Raw genomic sequence first — 22,347 nt, forward strand, 5'->3', positions numbered from 1 at the left:
CATATTTTTAATTGAAAGCTCAATTATCAATCCAATTGCCTGTTCTTAAATCAAAAGCATTATTCATAGGATGATAAAGTAGTTTTGGTTTATATTTTCCTGGTACTTTTCAAGGAAGTGGCTTTCTGTGAAGATCCTGTTTACTTTTCCCTTGCAAATGAAGTTGAGTAAAGTTCTAATGTCATGGATACGGCATACAAATGAACCTCAACTGTGTGAGGACAAACAGCCAACGTTCTCTTGTGTCCGATTTAGGTACAGCTAGTTTACTGGAGGACAGCTCGACAGTGTTTCTCTTCCACTTTTGAACCCCCAAAGAGAATTCCTCATTCCAACTCAATTATTAGGACATCAGCATAGTTTAAAAACTTTATGGGTATTTTTCCTCAAAATTCTTTAATTTCTAGACCATTCATTTATTTTCCTTTTTGACACTTTTTAAATTTGTGATAGCTTGTATTACTAATCCTAGGCATTCACATCCGAGCTGGGCTTCCAAAAGTTCTGACAGAGATTTGGCTGCCGTCATTTAACCAAACTCAAGCTGGTGGGGTGGGTGGGTTGGTTGGTTCCTTAATAATTTTGAGGGCTTTAGTGCGCACTTGCATGCGGCTTCTCTCTGCAGTCGTGCCAGCTAGAGCCTCACTGGTTTGCAGTGAAGACTTGGGACTCTTCATCTGAGGTATTCTTAGCAGGTCTTAGCACTGAGTACTATTTGGTTTAACTTAGCATTATTTAACAATTTGTCTACTATAAATTTTCACGAGACATCATAATTTGCTGCTTCTGTTTGTCAGTTAAGTCTTTCTACTAGCAAGTAAAAAACCCAATGATTTTTAGAGTTGATTTTAGAATTTAATTTACCTGTGTTACTATTCACATCAGCTGTATCAGGCTGCATCTCTCAATCTTTCAACTTTGTCTGGAGGATCAACGTTTCTGGATCATTTAGCTATCTGTGAGAGGTCCCGTAACGTGCACTTCCCATCTTTTTTTCTTTCTCTTTCCCCCACCTTGGTTCAAGTGTAAGTTTCAAGACAAAAATTACTACTCAATGCAAGTATTTAATGAGTGAGGGTTTTTAAGTATGAATGCAGTACATCTCAAAACAATTACTCTGAGCAGGTAGATCTTTTTTGATCAATAATGGTTTAGAAGGATACCAGTAGAACTTCAGCAATGCTGTCAGCACAGCACTGTGTTGTATGGGAATTAGTATACTAAAGATTTTCCCATGGTAATGGATGCTGCGTGATTTTGAGCTTCAACTTTGCCACCTGTAATTTAGGAGTGGAGAAACTTGCTTCTCTCTGTTAATCAAATTGAACTGAAACTTGAATGTAAGACCTGAAGTACTGTCACTTGGTCTGAGAGCTGTAACAAACCACTTTGTCGTCCCGTGCAGACACCTTACGGAGTGATCCCAGGCTCCTTCCAGACACCACTAACAGAGCCGAAGCACGTTCATAGCAGCAGCAGCAGCAGCGTTGGGGCGCGTTGGCCCACATTTGGTGCCCTGGTCTAGCAGCTGTGGAGGGCATGTCCGTCACTTGCCTTTCTAGAGGCCCTGTTCAGCAACTGTTAGAAAATAGAGAACTGCCTCTGAACTATGAGTGGTACAAAATGATTTTGAATGCTTACTATTCTGAAAGTTTGGTTTCAGGTTGTCTGTGGAAGATGAATGCACCTTGAGATGCATCAAGGAAAAATAAAGAAATGGATTACACCATGCATTTGTGTAACTAGACTTGGTTTGTATCTTACAAATTCTCAGTGCTGCATGCAAAGTCTTGATTTCAAGGAAAGTGCTGTGGGGCAAGGCCTCTGGCCAGGGGAGTGGGAGCCTGGAGAGTCAAGTCTACTTGGGCCCTATGAAGTGTCTCAAGATGCCTCATTTTACGAAAAGCGTTATGGAAACCAAGCCAGTGCTTTTGGGTAGATCTGCATCGTCCATCCAGTTCAACCGGACTCCTCCGTCTTCACTTCCACCGGTCCGCCATTGCCGTCCCGTCGCAGGGCAGGCCGGTGCCCACACCCCGGGGGGTACAAACCGGCCGCGCTGTGCGTGCCCGCTGCCCAGCGCGGTGACCGGCACCTGTCAGGAGCCGCTGACCCGTCAGTGATCCCAGGTGCTGTCACCCACCCGGTGCGGCGGCCGTGGCCTGCTGTCCCCCGGGGATGGCGACGGGCCGCCCCCTGGTGCGAGCCCTGGCCGGGGGAAGGGGTCAATCGCCCCAGCCGCGCCTGGAAATGGCGGGCCCGACCTCCCCCCTCGGCTCCCCACCCGCGCCCCGACCCAGGCGCAGCCCCAAGATGGCGGAGGGCGGCCAGGGGGCACCGCCCCGCTCCGCCCCGCCGGGGCCCCGCGCCTGCCTCCTGCCGCGGGGGGCAGACCCGGACCGCCCCGCCCGGCCCCGCTCCCGTGGCAACCGGCCCGCGCGGCTCCTACTGCCCGGGCGCGGCGCCGGCCATGAGGGCGGCGAGCGGGGAGCGGCCGGCGGCGGCGGCGGCGGCGGAGGAGACGGGCGGCGATGTCCGCTGCCAGGCGGCGGGAGACGGGCAGCCCTGTGAGCGCGGCGAGCCCCGGGCCCGCCTCTCCGCCCGTCGCGGCCTCCGTTCCCCTTCCCCACGCGGGCCTGCCCGCGGAGCGTCCCCTCGGGGAACCGAGCCTTCCCCCCGCAGCCCCCGCTCGTCCCCCGCGGGCACCCCCAGGCAGGGGTGGGGGGAGCCCTGTCAGGCAGGGGCTCCCCCGTCGCCATGAGGTGCCCCGGTCCCTCTGCGGCTCCTTGGAGATCTCCGTCAGCGAGGACATCTCCTCAGAGACCCCGTGCGCGGCCCTGCCGTGGGCTCGCCGTGGGCAGAGGCCGTGCCCGTGTCTCCCCGAGCCCACCAGCACTCCCGGTTGGGATTCACCCGCCGCGATGCTGGGGAGCAGGGCCGCGTGGCTGCAGATGACGTGCGCGGAGGGCGGCGAGGCGCTGGCACAGGCGGCCCAGGGAGGTGGCAGATGCCCCATCCCTGGGAACACTCGAGGCCGGGTTGGACGGGGCTCTGAGCAACCTGGTCTGGTGGAAGGTGTCCCTGCCCATGGCAGGGGGGGTTGGAACGAGGTGGTCTGTAAGGTCCCTTCCAACGCAAACCATTCTGTGATTTTTCTTCAGCTGTATTAAAGACAGAAGTAGAGGCGCATAAAATGACACTGCATTTGGCAAAGCGTGTTAGCGTTCAGAGGGTTTACAATAACTGGTTCTTTCATAATGTGTTTCACTAACAGGGAAGGACTTTGTGTACGTTGAGCCGTCTAGGAGAGTTAGAGAAATACTTGCAGAAGAGCTTTGCTTCCAGAAAGAGGCGTGCCATCTTAGACACCCAGCTGCAGGTAATCCTCCTTACCGGCAAAGGACAAGTGCTTGGCAGGGCAAATGGAGTGTACATTGTTTTGAGGAACTGTGGCAAAATCATTATTTAAAAAAAAACATCCAAGAACATTTATGTGATAGCCTGGGGATCATTTAGAAACAGAAGAATTACACATAGTCTTTATTACTGTTTGTTTTTTTTTTTTAGTCTGAAATTGCGGGACCATAGAGTACATGGAGAATTCCGTATGATCTATCAGTTTAATAAAGCAGAAACAAATACCAAGCAGTAGGGAGGTTTTGTTGCCTTTTGCTTTGAAAGAAGAGCTGTAGTTATTAGAATACTTTGTCCCCTTCTGCTGTTCAGAATTGAAATTGGTGTTGAAAAGAAGGAGTTGAGGTAAGAATGAGAAGAGTAAATAAAAGCCAGGAAAACAATGAAAACATTTAGAAACTCAGTCCATTTAGGCAGCGCAGAAGTTATGGAGGGACAGTTACAGTAGGTAAGTTTGGAAATGGAAGTCTAAGAGGGAACAAGTTGTTTGGTCTAGCTAAACTGTTAAAAGTTCTGAGAAATGGAGGTAAAAATGAGATAAGATCAGAGTAGAAATAATGCGTGGTTTTTAACAAAAAGAGAACTTGACGCTGGAACAATTCAACAAAGATCACCTAGATTCACCTTTTTTAATACGCACTTTAAATATTTTGCACTTAAACGGGTCTTGGTGCAGGAATGAGCCCAAAGCCATGTGACCCAAGTAAGACAAAGCTTACCTCATGCTGGTGGTCTCTGGCAGCCGTGAGATCTATTACTCTAATTGTAGAAAATTAATTTTTCAGGAGTTTGTAATGTTGAAGAATAGGTCATCTTATCTGGTTGACTACAAGGTCTTCAAGCTGTTCTATTTCATCTGGTACCTCCCCTTAGAGTCCACTGAGTAAAGCTGGTTATTCCACAGCTTCCCTCGTTAGTTTGTTCTAGTGGTTGGTGTATTAATAAAAAAAAAAAAAAGCCTGGTTAATGATTTGGATTTGCATGATTCAGCTCCTTGCTTTTCTTGGATAGATAATCGTGCCTTTTTTAGTATCCAGGATTTTCTTCCAGAAAAGGTATATACACGTATATTTGGTTTTGGCTCTTTGTGTACTCTTGCTAATTGTTCTGCCACCTCTTGTAAAATGTGAATACCGAATCTGTCATGGTGTTTCAGTATTTGTGTCACCAGCAGCCTGCAGAGAGATAAAATCATCTAATTATTATAGAGCTACACGAGAGCTAACGTTAGCAATAGGACCTTGAACTGTTTGTCGACTGTTAACTCCTGAATCCACGATGCTTTTGCTCCATAATACACAGCTCCCATTCTGTAGCGCCACATTCTCTCCCACAGAGTAAAGCTGTTCCTTGGTTATATTAAGCTGCATTTTGTTGGAATGAGCCCACCGCTACATCTCCTAATCATTTGAGAGTGGAGCCACTCTCCATCATCTTTGAGAGGTCCTGGAGGACAGGAGAGGTGCCCGAGGACTGGAGAAAGGCCAATGTCACTCCAATCTTCAAAAAGGGCAAGAAGGAGGACCCAGGGAACTACAGGCCGGTCAGCCTCACCTCCATCCCGGGTAAGGTGATGGAGCAGCTTATCCTGGAGGCCATCATCAAGCAAGTAGAGGAAAAGAAGGTTATTATGAGTAGTCAGCATGGATTCACCAAGGGGAAATCATGCCTGACCAATCTGATAGCTTTCTACGATGACATGACTGGCTGGGTAGACGAAGGGAGAGCTGTGGACGTAGTCTACCTACACTTACTGATCCTCCTAGGGAAGCTGAGGAAGTGTGGGCTGGATGAGTGGTCGGTGAAGTGGATAGAGAACTGGCTGAATGGCAGAGCTCAGAGGGTTGTCGTCAGCGGCGCTGAGTCTAGTTGGAGGCTGGTAACTAGTGGTGTCCCTCAGGGGTCAGTACTGGGCCCAGTCTTGTTTAACTTCTTCATCAATGACCTGGATGAAGAGTTAGAATGTACCCTCAGCAAGTTTGCTGATGACACCAAACTGGGAGGTGTGGTAGACACACCGGAAGGCTGTGCTGCCATTCAGCGTGAGCTGGACAGGCTGAAAAGTTGGGCAGAGAGGAACCTGATGAGGTTCAACAAAGGCAAATGCAGGGTCCTGCACCTGGGGAGGAACAACCCCATGCATCAGTACAGGCTTGGGGTGGACCTGCTGGAGAGCAGCTCTGCGGAGAGGGACCTGGGTGTCCTGGTGGATGACAGGTTAACCATGAGCCAGCAGTGTGCCCTGGCTGCCAAGAAAGCCAATGGGATCCTGGGGTGCATCAAGAAGAATGTGGCCAGCAGGTCGAGGGAGGTTCTCCTTCCCCTCTACACTGCCCTAGTGAGGCCCCATCTGGAGTACTGTGTCCTGTTCTGGGCTCCCCAGTTCAAGAAAGATGAAGAGCTACTGGAGAGAGTCCAGCGGAGGGCTACGAGGATGATGAGGGGACAGGAACAAGGAGAGGCTGAGGGAGCTGGACTTGTTCAGCCTGAAGAAGAGAAGGCTGAGAGGGGATCTTATAAATGCCTATAAATATCTGAAGGGTGGGTGTCAGGAGGATGGGGCCAAGCTCTTTTCAGTGGTGCCCAGCAACAGGACAAAGGGCAATGGGCACAAACTGAAGCACAGGAAGTTCCGTCTGAACATGAGGAAGAACTTCTTCCCTCTGAGGGTGACAGAGCTCTGGAACAGGCTGCCCAGGGAGGTTGTGGAGTCTCCTTCTCTGGAGATATTCAAGACCCGCCTGGACAAGGTCCTGTGCAGCCTGCTGTAGGTGACCCTGCTTCGGCAGGGGGGTTGGACTAGATGACCCCCAGAGGTCCCTTCCAACCCCTACCATTCTGTGATTTTGTGGTTACGTCCTCCACAAATGTAGTAAGGGCATTTTTGCCTTCATTTCCAAACTTGGAAAATTTTGAAAGAAATCTTAGTTTTTTCTATTATGTGGTATTGAGACCCAAGTCTAAACTTAGTCTTAAATGAATTTAAAACAGTTGGATTCACAGACAAAAATGTACATGAGCTAGGTGATGTAATCAGTATCCTGTCAGACTTCAAGACCATTTGAACCTGCAACTCCATTACTGTGATTAGGCTTCATAGACGATTACAGCACACACCTGCAAATGAGCTACCTACGTAGGCTCTGTTTGTAGTAAATGGAGAGAAAAAGGCACTTTGAAAACATAATTCTTCTGACTTGCCCTAGATACCTACCGTTGTGTGTGTTGTGCTCTAGAAGTGCGTGTTCTTTTCCCATTGATTAAAGGGGTTCTGGGCAAGTAGCAGAACTGCAGGTGTTGACATGGGGCTGCTCAGTCTGCTCACGTGCCTAATGTTACTCAGAGCTGAACCCAACTATACTTCACTCCGTTCATATGCCAATGCATCAAAATTGTCTAGACTATTTTGGTTTGATTGTATGAATGGGTGCTACCATATAGGTTCTCATGATTTCTGGGGAGCCCCCCAAAGAAATGTGTGTTACAAAGGTTTAAAGTACTAACGATAACATAGAAACACTACCAAAAAAATTCATTACAGGAAGGTATAATATGGATGTATAACAAGCTCAGTGTGTAAATGGTATGTGTAGCACAATATGTTATATGCATAGCACAACAATGCTATGTATACTAAGGTCAAATAGCTGTTGGTGTACAGATTATTCAGAAAGTACCTAGTTCCTTTTTCATCTGTATGCGTGTGGAGAATTAGAAGTGCTCCTTAAGTGGCCTGGGCTCTGATAAACAACAGTTGTCAGGTTGGATGGTTGCTGATTTACACAGTGTAGGTGATTACTAAACTTATTGTTTTACATAATTAGATGGTTAGTAAATTGCAAGCTTTCCACAAAATAAATGTGCTTTTTTTGTTTTGTTTTGGTGGTGTTGGTTTGGTCTTGTTTTGGGGGGTGGTGTTATTCTGCTGTCTTTTTCTGAGCGTATTTGGTATTCCAGTATGACCAATGAAACATCAATGGTATTGCTGCTGTTTCTTATGCATGATAGATCAGCTGCATTGTGCCTCAGTTAGGAGCCTGGTAGTCCTAAGCTGTTCTCCAGGCAGTAGAGAGCGTCATATACCTTTAGCAATCTGAATTGCTCTCTGAAGATGTCATCCTTTTTTCATTAACTGTGGAGGAAGATTATAGTGTTCTGCTTAACTACTTCGAATTACGGTATAGACCAAAGGGACCGTCTTTTAAAACTTACATTGATTCTAGAACAGGTTGAGGTAATCAACTGTAACGGTGTTATTCTGACAAATTGTTAACAGTGGCTCTGGAAGGAGTTTGGAGTGTGAAAAAGAATTTCTCCATTGGAAGCCTGAAACCGGTGTCGCAGAACAGAAACGGTTTCCTTTTACAGCCTCGATTCTACTCAAGGCATGCAGGAATAAAACGTAAGAGTCAATAATAAGAAACCTTCACTGTAACACCTCACTTTAAAATTGCAGGGTGATATTATTTTGTAATTCACAGACATCTCACAGGACTGTAGATCTGTTTTGTTCAATGTTATTTTTTCATCAGATTACCTATATGGTCTTACAGTAATCCCCTCTGGGCACCTTACTGCAGAGCTAACCCGTCTCTTCCTCAAGTAGCCAACAGACTTGAACCCTTTGCCTGAGAAACCTGTTTAGGACTGCTCTGTTGAGTGACCTTATTTCTTATGCTGAAAGCTGTTGTAAACGTGTGGAATAACCACTTGTTTCCTACTGATGAGTGGTGAGTGTTGGGTTTGTGTACTTAATGAGCCTTACTTGCCTTTCTTAACATCCAACCTCAACCAATCCAAATGCTTGGAAAATCCCTCCTTCCAACCCCCTTCCTGAAAAGAGCTTGGTCTGGGTACCAGTGCAGGCAGGTTAGCATTTACCTGCAGTGGTCAGCTGGTGCTCTGGGGCATGGATTTCTTTCTTTACAGTCAGTGGAGTGGGCTTTTGTGGAGCAGAAGTGTTCCTTATGAGCTGGTAGATTTTAGCATAGTCTGCTCAATGTGTGTCCACCTTCTCTCTTTCAGTGAAATGTATTGACTTGGTAGTGGAAGGTGAGAGCTTCCAACCCTAAGGAAACACAGAGTTCATTAGCTTTGTAAGAGGAATATTGTTATTGCTGTGAGCTTGCAGAATATGTCAACTCAGCTTATTTTGCCATTAAATGAAGCTTCTTCTTGGAGGCTAGTGGTTTAAAAACACAACTAGCTGCTTGACTGCCAGCTCTTTCTTCCCATCTCCATCTTGTGAGCTCCGGAGATGGGGGGATCATAGTTACAGCAGCAGCACGAATGAAGTTATTGCTAGTGTGAGAAGCATTTAACCAGTACAGCTTTCTGCCATGACTGCCTTTACTCTACAAGTAGTGCTTCTAGGAATATTTTGATTATAGAGCAGGCCTAAGCTGTGCCAGGTATTAACTTCAGTCTCTTCTGGTAATTGACTTAAACCAGGAAAATTTTAGCCACACCGTAGAAAATACAACCAAAGCTTGCCTCAGAGGGGCGTTATCTGAACTCACATCCCTGCAGTTCCTAGTGCAGACACACAGAGTTTTGCAAGATCCTGATCTCCTCCGTTTCTTGTTAAGGTCTGTGAGAGAAGCACAGCTTCAAAACAGTTTATTCGAATTGATATAGGTGCTGAAATTTGTGGGATCTGTTGGTTTTCCTTTGGGAATTTAGATGTACCTTCATTCCCAGGGACTGCTGCTAGAGACAAGAGGTGCTCTCCTCACTAGCTATGCTGTTTTGCAGCGGAATAGGCAGGTATCACAAGAGAAGGAGTGCCAGAAAAGATGCAAGACAGGAGAAAAAAGGGAAGCAATCTGGCTTCAGCTCCTGTGTTCACCAAACCATTTCCATTCACACACTCTCTTCTGCGTAAGGGGCTGGGGAAGAAACGAGGTGGTAATATACCAACTGAGATGGGGTAGGCTATGGAAATGGACAAAAAAGAAGAGAGTTTTCTAGAGAGAAGATGAGCCTGCTGTGTTTAGTGCCAGAAGGAAAGGCACCACTGACAGGAAAAGGAAGAAGCACAGACAAGAGGAATGAAAGAGGAGACATTGAACAGAAGGTTGGGAATTCCTGAAGTGAACTGGAGAGAGAACACGGTTCAGCAACACAGGGATACAAACTGAAAGAAATGAAGGAAAAAGATGTAGGAGAAATAAGCAGAAGAGGCAAAAAGAAAAAAAATATATCCCCATGTTGCTGAATTTACTGAAGTTAATGCGTTTATTTTTGCTTCTCCCATTTACTGCCTTTCCCTAAAAGTGATGAGTGGTTTGGGGGGCTCACTATGTGGTGTCTCCTCCATATTTACAGCGGATCTTGTTTTTTTTGCAGATTGCTGACCTTTAGTGCTGTGAAGACCTGAGCCTGTGGTGATGTGTCAAATCAAACATCAAAAAGACTATCTGCCTTTAGAAATGTAGATCAGTACTTCTAAGATTTTGAAGACAGTTCTGCTTGGATAGGGAGCTATTTCCTTTGTTGTTGTTTTATTCATATCTTCGTGCTGCTTTTTTATCAGATGTTGTAGTAGCCAGATCTGATCCATACTTCAGCCAGTGATGAAGATGTCACAACCTAAAGATAACAAAATGTTCTTGCTGACAAAAATGTGCTGCTGTGAAACTTGACATTTTCATGGGCTTCTCTGTTGCAAAGTGACTGTAAGCTCCAGCAGAAGATTGTAATGTAATTGAAGAGATGCCTTAAAATGCCTTAGGCTGAGTCCAGTCATTAAACTGAGTAGTTCATAAGCCCTGAGTTTGTGATTCGATATCTGGCCTGATTAAACAAAAGTTTAACATAAATAAGCCTCTCTATATGTGTAAGAGTTATCTTAGTGTCAAAGAAGCACGGTGGCAGCATGGAACCTGAAATAACCTGTCACTAAACTCTCACTCTTAATCATTATTACAGTGAGGTGATACCAAATGATCATTAGTTTGTTAGGAACCAAATGTGGATCCTTCTAGGTGCTGCATAAAACCAGAACAAAAGGTAGCTTCGAAATGGTCGTGGATGATTGGAGGAGGTACCACAGACAGGAGTGACAGAACAGCTTCAGTGCTTTGGTAGCAGGCGAGGGCCTGGAAGCTCTCTCCAGCAAAGCACCTGAGTTGGCTGAGCCTGAACCACGCAGGAGGAAGCAACGAGTGACAGCAGTTGGAGACTCCCTTCTGCGGGAGATGGCAGCTCCCGTTTGCCGCCCCAACATGCTGCCCGGGGAGGTTCGTTGAGGGGCTGACGTCTGGGACGAGGTGGAAAGCGTGCTGAGTCTTGTCTGCGCCTTGGACTTTTACTCCCTGCTGCTCACCAACAGTGCTGCCAGGGGAGGTGTGGAGCCTGTCAGGCTTGGCTACATTGCCGCAGGGTGAGTCAAAGACGTGGATGCCCAGGTGGTTTCTCCTCAATACTGCTGGTGAGAGGGTAGGGCTTGAAGAGTGGATGGATCCTGTAGGTCAACAACTGGTTGCACAGCTGTTGCTGAAAACAGGGAATTGGCTTTTGTGACTATGGGATATCTCCTCTTCGAGGACTAAGAACTGCTAGGAAGAGATGGGGTTCACCTCAGCAAGGGGGGCAAAAGCTGTGTCTGTACCACATCTAGAAAGATAAATGATTGTTTCCTAAGTGCTGTGATAACACAAGAAATACAGAGCAGTGATCATTTGCCAGTAATCTGGCCAGCCTGGGGCGGGAGAACTGTAAGTTGAAGAGATGACAAGTCATAATCACATGAGGAGGTGGTGGACCAAGTTGGTAGGCATGATATTTCCTATCTTTACATTAAACAATCTAACTTATCAGTCTTTGCCATACTTCTAGAATAATTGTGTCATGTTCTTTTCCAAATTAATAATGCTTAGCACGCCCTACAGTTTTCATTGTCAGAATTCTTCCCAGACATCCCTCCAGTATGTTTATGTGATAAACAAGTGTCAGTGTCTTTTTAAAGGAGGGAACTGTATTGTACAGTGAAAAAATGAACTAGGACTGAGAGATAATTTAAAATTAGAGTTGAAGAGTTCCTTATTCCCAATGCTACCTCAGACTGATTATTCACATCTTTCCGAAGGTGTGAACCTAAGAGGCGGAGATGGGATTTGCTTCTGGGGCTCACAGGTTCTAAGGAAGGATCTAAACCACACAGAATATTGTTAAAAAGAAAGAGACTCAGTGACAACTTTGTGAGGCTAGGCTTTCTTTTCAATTGCTTTCTTTACAAGTACCTGTGAAAGAAATGGAATATTTGATTGCCTAGAACTCTTCTGTGAGACAAAAAATTGGTTTTATTTTCATACCAGTGAGAATTAAAAAAGGCCCAAACAAACCTTAATTGGTTCCAAGCCAACTGTTTTCAGCATTTCTATTTGACTTCTAAATGAAAAAAAATATTGGCACTGAAAATTGCACCTGAGGCACTGGAAGAGTAGCTGCTTTTGAAAACATTATTCTCACCTTTTAGATGCAAATTTGATCATGAAGCATGGAATAATGTTTGAAAAACAGTGGGTTTTCAGATAGAGGCTTTGATTAAGCGTGTTGCATTTCACTTCTGTTTCCTGCTTCATTTTTATTCTCCCCTCCCCCTGCGTTCTCATTCTTAGTAATTTTTTTTCATGATCTTGTTTTAAAATTTTCCAAATGAAAAGACTTTCTGGGTCTGTCCTGGACTCCTGCACTAGCTCAGTTTTGCTGCAACAAAGGCGGATTTGTGAACCTCATTTGTGCCTTTGCTCCGTCTTCCTTTTTGTGCAACCTTGTACAATGGAGAAATCTCTTTTAGATCTTTTCTCCTGAATATTTTATTTCAATTACGAGGCTTGGGTAATTCTTAGCTAGTCCGATATATTCATTTTCATGACATTTTTATGTGTCTCATCTTTCATTTGAATAACACTAATCAATTCATTTAAATATAGTAACATTGCATAATATTACAGTAATGTTATTACTATGATATTTATAATATACTTGTAATAGTTCATTAAATGGGGTTTGGGGTAATTTAAAATAACTGCTCACATTTTATCATAATGATTTTTTACTGTCTAACTGTTCCGCTACCCATTTCTCTTAGTTTTATTATATTATTTCATTTCCAAACTAAACACTACTGTTTTGAAAGATCAATGTTATCATTGCTCCCATGTATTAATAGCACTGTTCAAACACGGACATCTTTCAAAGGCTTTGTCAACATTATCAAGCAATGAGGCACAATAGGAGGGGATCAATAGGAGGGTGTTGGGAGCCCCATAACTAGATTGTACGTGATTTAGGAGATTTACTTCAAACTAGAGCTAATCTTGCCTCCTGGACTGAAATGTCACCTTGATGCTTGAGGTTCAAAGATGTTTGAAGAGAAGGCCTGTCTACCACAGGCCTTTGCCTCTGGCCTGGGGGATGCTCACGGGGTAAAATGAGAGCATCAGAGCCAATTGCATATCATTGCCCCTCCCTTGGTGGCTGTGTAAGATGCAGTCCAGTGCTCCAAAAAAACCAAGGAAGATGATTGACATTCATGACAACTGCTAACAGATATCCACAGAGCCAAATTCTGGCTTGCTGGTACACACACTCATGTCAAAGCGTCTGAGAATCGGGTGGTTTTGGCAGGAAGGTTTTCTGCTCTGGTGTTGGCTCTGGTCTACACTGGTGAACAACAAAGTGTTGCAACGTGCTGCAGTGGAAGGTCAAAGAGCGTTCTGGGACAGGATCCTCCATCCACAGTGTGCACAGCACATTTGTTGATGCTGTTGCCTTGACCTGGAAATGTCGACTTCACATAGTTTTAATCCAAGCCTGCTTGCAGTCACAAATGGAACTGTAGCCAGGCAGAATATTTTACCACCACATTTGCTGCACATGGAATAACGTGGGCTTGTCTGTCCAGAAGCTGTTCATCCAGCGAGGCAGGATTCAACTTTGAATTGAATGTTTTATCTCTGGTCTTATTTCAGAATTTTAAACTTCCAAGCAGAAAGATCATAATCTTGAATATGAAGCACTAGGTAATAAAATTACAGGCATTTAAACTTTATGGTAAAATACAGTGTGCAATTTATACAGAACAGAACTTTTATCACTCTTTTTCAAACAGGATTTAGGTTCTTACCTGGCAAAAACTTGCGTTGAAACCATGGGGACTATTTATGAAGAAGAGATTTCAAAGTCATTCTTAGTGTCATTTTGGAACTAGATAGCAGCCTGCCACTCTTTGAAGCTGATCACGTTTTCTTGGGATAAAAAAACTCCACAGGGTTTCGCTGGCTGACAGAACGTCTGGCTTGATAGCTGTTGCTGAAAATGCAGCCACGTGTTGCCAAGTACCTTTTAAACTGTGTTTGCAAGACAGTTGACAAATAACTTCAAAGACTTTTCTAGGCTTAAATAATTCTCAAGTGTGACAAAACAGAGTGAGTCAGAGTAGAAGAGGAAGCCAGCTGGGAAGCTCTAGGCGAAAAGACTTACTGCTGTTAGAAACAGCAAACATTTAACCTTCAAATAAGTAAAATATTTTTTATTTTGCAACAGCTTCATTACTAACAGTCAGCATTCTACTTTAAATTCCTATCAGCAGCAGTGTAGCTTACTGTGGTTTCCACAGAGAAGTTAAACCACAGTTCCCCAATTTGTGTATACAGTACCAAATCTGTGTGGTCCGCAGTCCACGGAGCTGTCTCCTGGGCTGGTTTACCTCCAGAGCAGACAAAACCAGGTGTGTTTCCTCTGGAAGGTCTGCAGGCACCTGGTAATGCTACTCAAACCTTCATCACCTTGTACTTCCCATGGACATCTGTGGAGTTCTTCCCGAGTCAGAGTAAACAAAACTGCTTGACAAAAGCCTACCGGCGTAGAGTAGCTGAAAGGGGTGGTGCCACAGATACGCTGTGTCTTCTGGCAGAAATGGAGCTGATGTGGGTTACTGCCAGGCTAGTATTTCTTCTCTAGAAGAGAAATGAGACATTAAAAAGGAGAGACAAACTCCTCACCTACACACAGGTCTGAGGACACCTGACTTCTAACCCTGGTCCTGACAGCAGGGTGGCTCACTGTGTCCCTCACTCTACAGCAACACACCACGTCTTGCTTGTAAGTTTGTTACACCAAAATTTACAGAAGGCTGCTAGACTCTTAGTTGAAGACAAACCTATCATTTCTTTGAGTAGTGACTATGATGAATATCTAACTAAAATGTATTTCTCTGCTGTCTCCCACACTGTGAGGAGTTTGAAGTACCCATAGCAATAGCAAAACAATTGGACCTGTAATTTGGAAAAATTCTAAAACATGCCTTGAAAATAGGTTTCGTCATGCTGTAGATACAAATTCTGTAAAGACATTTGAACTAGTGGACTCCTCACAACGTGTAAATGTAAACACATATTTAGCCTCCACAGAGGCAGGTGTAATATGAAAAGGAACTTATGGTGACAGTGTTACACCTAGAAACAGTTTAGGCTGCTGTTTTCTCATCTGAATTAATCTAATTCTTATTTGCCGTAATAAGACAAATAGGAAATGTTATAATACTGGATTTCCATGCTGTATATACCATTGGAACTTTCTGTGGATTTCAGTAATAGCTTTCTTCAATATGCAGTGTAGAGCTTTATGTCATGGAGTGCTGATGAATATAGAAAGCTTTGTTTTGATCCCATGCTAAATAATTCAACAGATTTGTTCCCATATGACAACAGTCTTAAAACGGATGCCACTGCAGTGTAGCTGAACATCACGCTGAATTTTCACTGTGGGTCTGCAAAAAATCAAAAGTAACTAGCTAACTGTTGCTATTAATCTTCACAAGGAAAGTGTATCTATATATATATTTTAATTTTAATTTTTATATATATATTTTAATATTTGTCACTATTTGGCTTATAAAGACTTCCATGTTGAGTTGTCCTGAAACATTTCATAAACCCTGAATTAATGTCAACATTTTTGATCAGGCCTGGCATCATCAACATAATTGTCTAGGCTTTGGAATTGCAACGACTTAGCGACAAATCTTCAAGCAATGGAAGTGAAAACTTGACTCGACAGGACTCCTCCAAAGTCATATATCAATGCTGAAATTTAAGTTCCTGAAGGAAAATAAGAACTGCCATTGCAGCTGATATGATCAAATTTATTGAGTGAATCAAAACTCCACAGAAGCCAATTGAGCTCTCCCGCTGACTTTCATGGGTCCCGAATTTCTCACATTATCTGTAGAAACGGATAAAGTTACTAACAGTAGAGCTTTTGGACCACTTTGAATACTTAATTAAGGCAGACTAGGGACTGTGCTCATTTTGGGTAATGTTCATTGTACTGGATGGGTTCTGGACTGGCTCTAGGTACAGCTCATGCCCTCCGAGGATTTGACTCTCTCGTCGCATTGCATTTCTACATTTGTTTGCAGTTTTCTGCTGCGGTAAAATAATTTTCCCAGTATCCAATTTTGTGACTAAAATCAGTGTTATTTGTCAAGACAAATGCTATGTTTATTGCACTATGAGATTTTTTTTTTTGTCTCTATTGGCTATCTGGCTATTCTGCAGACAATACTAAATTAGAAAGCAGGGTTGGCATCTTGGCTTGTACAACTTCAGTTCAGAGAGGTCTTAACAAACTTGGAGTGAGCCGACAGAAACCTTGGGCAGTTCAGCAAGGAGGACGAGCAAGTTTCGTGTGTGGAGCAGAAAACCCCAATACCACCATAGTTTGCTTACCATAATCGTGACCATAATCGTGCCTCAGTAGTTTGTCTATCATAATTGTACCACCGTAGTTTGCTTGTCATAATTGTGCCACCATAATTTGCTTGTCGTTATCGTGCCTCAGTAACTTTATCATAATTGTGAATAAACATTGTAAAATGATACAGGATATCTGGTGTCGTTTCACCTTAATCCAACACAGGGGATCAGTGAATGTGAGTCACTCTCATTAATGGAGTGGGACATTTAGTCACTCTTATTATTGTGGTGTGACACCTTGTTGAACTTCATGAGGTTCACATGTGCCCATTTCTCGAGCTTGTCCAGGTCCCTCTGGATGGCATCCCATCCCTCAGGCGTGTCGACCGCACCACTCAGCTTGGTGTCATCTGCAAACTTGCTGCGGGTGCACTCAATCCCGCTGTCTAGGTCACTGATGAAGATATTGAACAGTACTGGTCCCAGTACGGACCCCTGAGGGAAACCACTTGTCACCAGTCTCCATCTGTACATGGAGCCGTTGACCATTACCCTCTGGATGCGACCATCCAACTGATTCCTCATCCACTAAACAGTCCACCCATCAAAACCACATCTCCTGATTTTGGAGAGAAGGATGTTGTGAGGGACTGTGTCGAAGGTCTTACAGAAGTCCAGATAGATCACACCCATAGCTCTTCCCTTGTCCACAGAGGTAGTCACTCCATCATAGAAGGCCACTAGGTTGGTCAGGCAGGACTTGTCCTTGGTGAAGCCATGCTGGCTGCCTCGAATCACCTCCCTGTCCTCCATATGCCTTAGCATAGCTTCTAGGAGGATCTATTCCATGATCTTCCCAGATGGACCTCGGCAAAGGTAAGCCCATCCGCGGGATTGCTTTTGCTCAGGGACCTGGGTGCACCTGGTGGGTAACGAGAAAGGATGGGGAAGTCCGATGTGTACCTCATGGGGATTTGATTTTGGGGGAGAATAGTCAATAAATAAATGATATAAAGTTAATTGCTAAATAACCCTGTCACTGTCTGTTACCACTACTATAGTTGCTATATGCTGTATCAGTAGTGTGTGGCACATGCCCTGCCCTCGGCCACCTCGGCGAGCCCCGGGGCTGCCATTGCCCAGGCCCTGCCCTCGGCCACCTCAGCGTGCCGGTGGCCGCCACCCGGCAGCTGCCGCACGGCGGGGCGGGGATGCGGCCCCGCAGTCCCGCCGGGAGCCCGCGGACCGCGCGGGGCGGGACGGGGCGGGGCGGCGCCCGGGGGCGGGCCGCGGCGGTGGGCGGGAGGCGGCGGGGCCGCCGGGGAGGACGGGCCGGGATGCCCGGGAGGGGCGGCGGCACCGGCACCTCCCCGCCGCCGGGGCAGGGGCTGGGGGCGGAGAGGCGGCGGCGGCAGCAGCAGCGGCCGCAGCATGCGCCGGCCTGCCCCGGCCCCGCGGCTGCCCCGCGGCGGCCGCCGAGGGCAGAGCGACGGCAGCGGGCGGCGCGGATGGAGCCGGCCCCGCACCGCTCCCCCGCCGGGCGGCCCGGCTTCCCGCGGCGGCGGCGGCGGGCGCTGGCGGCCGGGCTGCTGGGCACCGCCGCCGCCCTCGCCCTCTACGTCTGCCTGCCGGAGCCGCCGGGGGCGCCGCGGCCCGCGGCGGGAGGCCGGGCCGGCGAGGTGACCGTGCTGCTGTGGTGGGAGCCCTTCGGCCGCCCCGAGCGCGTCGCCGACTGCCGGCGCCGCTACAACGTGTCGGGCTGCCGCCTCAGCGCCGACCGCAGCCGCTACGGCCAGGCGCGGGCCGTGCTCTTCCACCACCGCGACCTGGCGCGGCACGGCGCCGAGCGGCTGCCCCGCGGGCAACCGGCGCGGCCCCCCGGGCAGCTCTGGGTGTGGATGAACTTCGAGTCGCCCTCCAACTCGCCCGGCCTGGGGAGCCTGGCCGGCCTCTTCAACTGGACCATGTCCTACCGGCGGGACTCGGACGTCTTCGTGCCCTACGGGTACCTCTACGCCCCGCCGGCGCCGCGGCCCTTCGTGCTGCCCCGCAAGACGCGGCTGGTGGCCTGGGTCATCAGCAACTGGAACGAGGAGCACGCCCGGGTGCGCTACTACCACCAGCTGAAGGAGCACCTGGCCATCGACATCTACGGGGCGCGGGGGCTGGCGCTGGCCCAGGGCGGCGTGGTGGAGACCGTCTCGGCCTACAAGTTCTACCTGGCCTTCGAGAACTCCCAGCACACGGACTACATCACCGAGAAGCTCTGGAGAAACGCCTTCGCCGCCAGCGCCGTGCCCGTCGTCCTGGGCCCCCGCAGGGCCAACTACGAGCGCTTCATCCCCGCCGACTCCTTCATCCACGTTGACGACTTCCCCAGCCCCCAGCTGCTGGCCACCTACCTGAAGTTCCTCGATAAAAACAAACCCAGCTACAGAAAGTATTTTGCCTGGAGGAAGAAGTACGATGTCCACGTCACCTCCTTCTGGGACGAGCATTTCTGCAGGGCTTGCGAGGCTGTGAGGGCAGCCGGGAATCACGTCAAGACTGTGCAAAATCTGGCCGGCTGGTTTGAAAGCTGATGTTGCTGGCCTGGCCAGCCCGTGCCGGCGGTGGTCGGTGCCAAGGCGAAGGGAAGGAGAAGTCCCACGGAGGTTGTTAGCTGAGGTAGCACACAGAGCGCTGTGTCCTCAGTGAGAGAAGCATACGGGTACAGGTAAACAAGCTGTGAATTGCCTACAAAAGGCTGATTTTTATCAAAGTACGAAATTATGGAAGTACAAAGAAATACTAGGCAAGGTGATTCTTCAAGAGCGTAGTTAGATTACCAGAAATCTTACCGATCTGCAACCTTTACAGCTGTGCATAGCTCGACTCAAATAACCGATGCCAAGTTCTGCAGCCGTACAGCTGAAACCAATTTTGTCAGCTATGACAGCTTCCTGGACCGTGAAACTTGCTCCTGCTGACAGGGGATGCATGATCAGTGCTGGCTTTCTGTACTCGAAAGACAAATGAGAGTATTTTGAACGGTGATTTTTACGCGTGTGAAAGCTGTTCGCAGACAAATGCAGAACCGCGAGTCTTGAATGTCCGAATGTAATGATTCAGTAGCACTTTTTAGCAATGTTTAAAATTGCAGCAGCCAACTAATAATTCTTTGAGCCAAATAATAATAATAATTCCATTTAGGAAAAAGTGTATGGAGGGGACTGGATCTGAGTGGAACAAAGAGCTTGGGTGATGAAGTGTATTTCTTCCCCTGCATACCAGAACCATAGGCGTGTTTATCCTGTACAAAAGTGGAGAATGGCTTTAAGTACAGGAAAAGATGAACTGTAGAAAGAAAAGTTAGAACATTTCCACCCTCCCTTCATTCAGGAATTAGAATATGTTTACAGGAGTCTGCATGTTTTTCTCTGCGAAGTTACTGCCATATAGCAAAAAGCAGGGAAAGGCTCAGAACTACAGGGTTTTTAATACTATATTGAATATGCATACAGAAAAGTGAACTTCTCTGGTGTCATTAGACTGTCCTGTTGTGTAGTGATTGTTTTGGTTCAAGGCACGTGTTTTTAAAAATTCTGCTGGGTGACAGACTACTCACAATGCTGCTTTGCTGTTTATAAAATAACAATTGCCAAAAAACCCCAACCCCAAAACTCAAGGCCCAAATCACTGCCATTCAAAATAAAAATTACTGTACAGAATAAAATCTAGACTGTTGGTAAAATACAAATTGTGTGAGGAAAGAGTATGAGAAGGGAGTGATTTTGTTTTTTCTTTGGTTTTGAGGGGTTTTTCCTGCTCAGTTTTTTATTCAATAAATATGTTCCTGAGATAAAACTTCCATCTCTCAGTGTCTACTGGGAGTGTTTGCAGTAGTTACTCCCTTTCAGACTCTGCCGTTCTGTTGGAGTAAGATCTTCCTAGCAGTCAGCATATGGTTACTTTTTGGTTACTTGTAATCTTGCATGGGGAAATCCATAAGGAAGCCTCAATTGCAACTTGCACGTCCACCTGAAGTTGAGCCTTCCCTGCCCTTTACAACTATAGGATTTGGTGGCAAAAAATGATGAGCCACGAGGGTCCTGCACAAACGATTTAAGGGATTTATCCAGTTCCTATTTAAGGGTCTGGATAATCCATGAAAATACGCAGAGAGTTCACTTGGAATAAAACCATGGGCACAGAACAGGTGGGGAAAGAAGAAGGTCAGTTGCAAGTAAAAGCTGGGCATCAGAAGGGGTGAGCTTCCTGGCATCTGTGAGCTGTATTTGGGTTAGAATAGGATTAGGTTTGACTTGAGCAGTAAACGATGTCGGCTAGGTGCTCTTTAGATGTATGAGCTGACAAGTCTGCTGTAATTTATCGTAAATTAGATGATCCCTATGATTAGGCAAGTATGTAACTAAAGATTATTGAAAAAAATCTTTGGTAATAATGAAACTCATGAATAATCTGCACAGATTTACCAGGTCATATCTTGCTGGCTGCTATGTTTATTGCCTTCTGCTTTTGCGAAAAGTACTTTTTGCTAAAAGTACTTGGTGGACGTTTCTGTTGCTAATGCCAGAGTTGCTGTCACAGTTTTGTTGGGAAAGGAGAGTCAACGTGATGTGGAGTGTGGTAGGGATTGTAACTAATGCTGCATTTTCACCTGAATGGGTCATAAGTGACTGTTTAAAGTAAAAGCATGTTCCTCATTGCGTGCCCGTCTCTTTCTCTGCCAGCGGCTACAGCTTCCAGAGAATTGGCTTTGATAATCTGAGAAATCTAATTTAGGTATAGCATTAACAGTAGTAGCTAAGTGTCGGGATAATAGAATCGGTTTCCCTTTGATTTGTCCTTTTTTTCTATTTAGTTTTTTATCGTGATTCATGTAAATATATATAAATAAATGGATAAATAGATATAAATAAATATTTTAATCTTAAAAGCAGTGAGCAATCTTTGAAGACCAGTATTTAGGATTGCACTACTTTTTTATCAGTCTACTGAAACTAGTGCATTTTTTTCAGTCCGTCTAAATTTTTTAGCGTTTTCTGGAAGTTTCCAGGCACACATCGCTGTGTGATCATTAGTGATGCCATAGGCAGAAGATCAGGCTGTGGGAATGTGGGAATTTCTAAAGATTGCAATTGAGACTTTATTTTTCTCAGCCTCGCTAAGAAAAGCAGTTGAAATCTTTGAACTACAGTTTTGTAAAATCCAGGAGAGCTGTGCAATAATTAAAGCATCGTGCTCGAATAAGGTGTAAATCAGCCACTTGTTGCATGGTTGTGCTGTATTTGTAAGTTACACATTGAGTATTTTCATGAATTATATAATCAAAACTGCAGTCTTGTAACAATTATTGGAGAGCACTTGCTTTGGGAGAAAAGCGAAGCGTTTTCTAGTCTCATAGTTCTTGTGTGAGTGTTGCACACTTTTCCATTTTGACTTGGGAGGGAATTCAGCCCTGGCCTACAGCTGCTGAAGTCAGTAATACAGCATCGCTATAAAGCTGCTTTGGTTTTTGGCTCGTCCACTCCTCAGGCTAATAGTTAGTGTGCTGTTATATGCTAAGGACTGTCTTTTGTAACTCGCTTTATAAAGCCCAAGTTCAATGCTGAATAAAAAATTTGTCTGAGAAAACTGCATTGTATATCAGGTACCAGACTCCACAATTTATTGCAGGTGATGTATATAACCAATCTATAAAAATTAAGCCAATTTATTTTCTATTTTAAGTAGAAAGGTCTTTTTGAATACATTTTGAAAAAGTGTTTTATTCCATGCCTTAAAATATAGGGGTGGAGGGAGAGAAAGGAAGATCATTATCTTCTGTTTTTATAAGGAGAAGAATTAATATTATTTTTTGATTGTGGTAAAGATGGAATACAGAATTATGTGATCCGTTAAGTTACATATTGAATCTCAGGGAATGTTATGCTGTAAGATGTCTTAATCTTCACAGAATGAAGCAACTTTGTATTAATTATTTAGATTGACCCTCAATAAAATTAAAGAAAGGAAGTAGCACAAAATGACCGTATTCTTTTATTTTTGTCTTCTTTCTGTGTTACGAAAGTTGTAGAAACTGATTTTTAAAGATAATTAATTTATTTTTGTGTTTGTTTAATCAATAGAAGTGGCTGATTGTTCTCAAAGTAGTCAGACTGTCTGAGGTTAGGAATGAAACGTGGTTGTGCCAGGAGAAAAATATTTTTATAGGAGAGGCCGTGCT

General features: G+C 45.5%; 2 protein-coding genes across 3 annotated transcripts; both read left to right on the forward strand.

Moving 5' to 3' along the window:
• Positions 1–2,436: 2,436 nt before the first annotated feature.
• Positions 2,437–10,201, forward strand: C1H11orf97 (chromosome 1 C11orf97 homolog). Of its 2 annotated transcripts, XM_075426268.1 has the most exons (4): positions 2,459–2,567; positions 3,275–3,379; positions 7,691–7,816; positions 9,763–10,201. In XM_075426268.1, exons 1-4 carry the CDS (start codon positions 2,471–2,473, stop codon positions 9,768–9,770), a joined length of 336 nt encoding a protein of 111 aa, XP_075282383.1. In that variant the 5' UTR covers positions 2,459–2,470; the 3' UTR covers positions 9,771–10,201. The 2 variants fall into 2 exon arrangements, with proteins under 2 accessions (XP_075282459.1, XP_075282383.1); XM_075426344.1 differs by lacking the exon at positions 9,763–10,201 and having other exon boundaries at positions 2,437–2,567; positions 7,691–7,830.
• Positions 10,202–17,611: 7,410 nt separating this feature from the next.
• FUT4 (fucosyltransferase 4) lies at positions 17,612–22,135 on the forward strand. The gene has a single exon (XM_075417517.1). The coding sequence runs from the start codon at positions 17,627–17,629 to the stop codon at positions 18,698–18,700; it is 1,074 nt and encodes a 357-aa protein (XP_075273632.1). The 5' UTR covers positions 17,612–17,626; the 3' UTR covers positions 18,701–22,135.
• The last annotated feature ends 212 nt before the right edge of the window (positions 22,136–22,347 follow it).

The sequence above is a fragment of the Opisthocomus hoazin genome, chromosome 1 (assembly GCF_030867145.1).
Source record: "Opisthocomus hoazin isolate bOpiHoa1 chromosome 1, bOpiHoa1.hap1, whole genome shotgun sequence".
In the NCBI taxonomy this organism is placed as follows: domain Eukaryota; kingdom Metazoa; phylum Chordata; class Aves; order Opisthocomiformes; family Opisthocomidae; genus Opisthocomus; species Opisthocomus hoazin.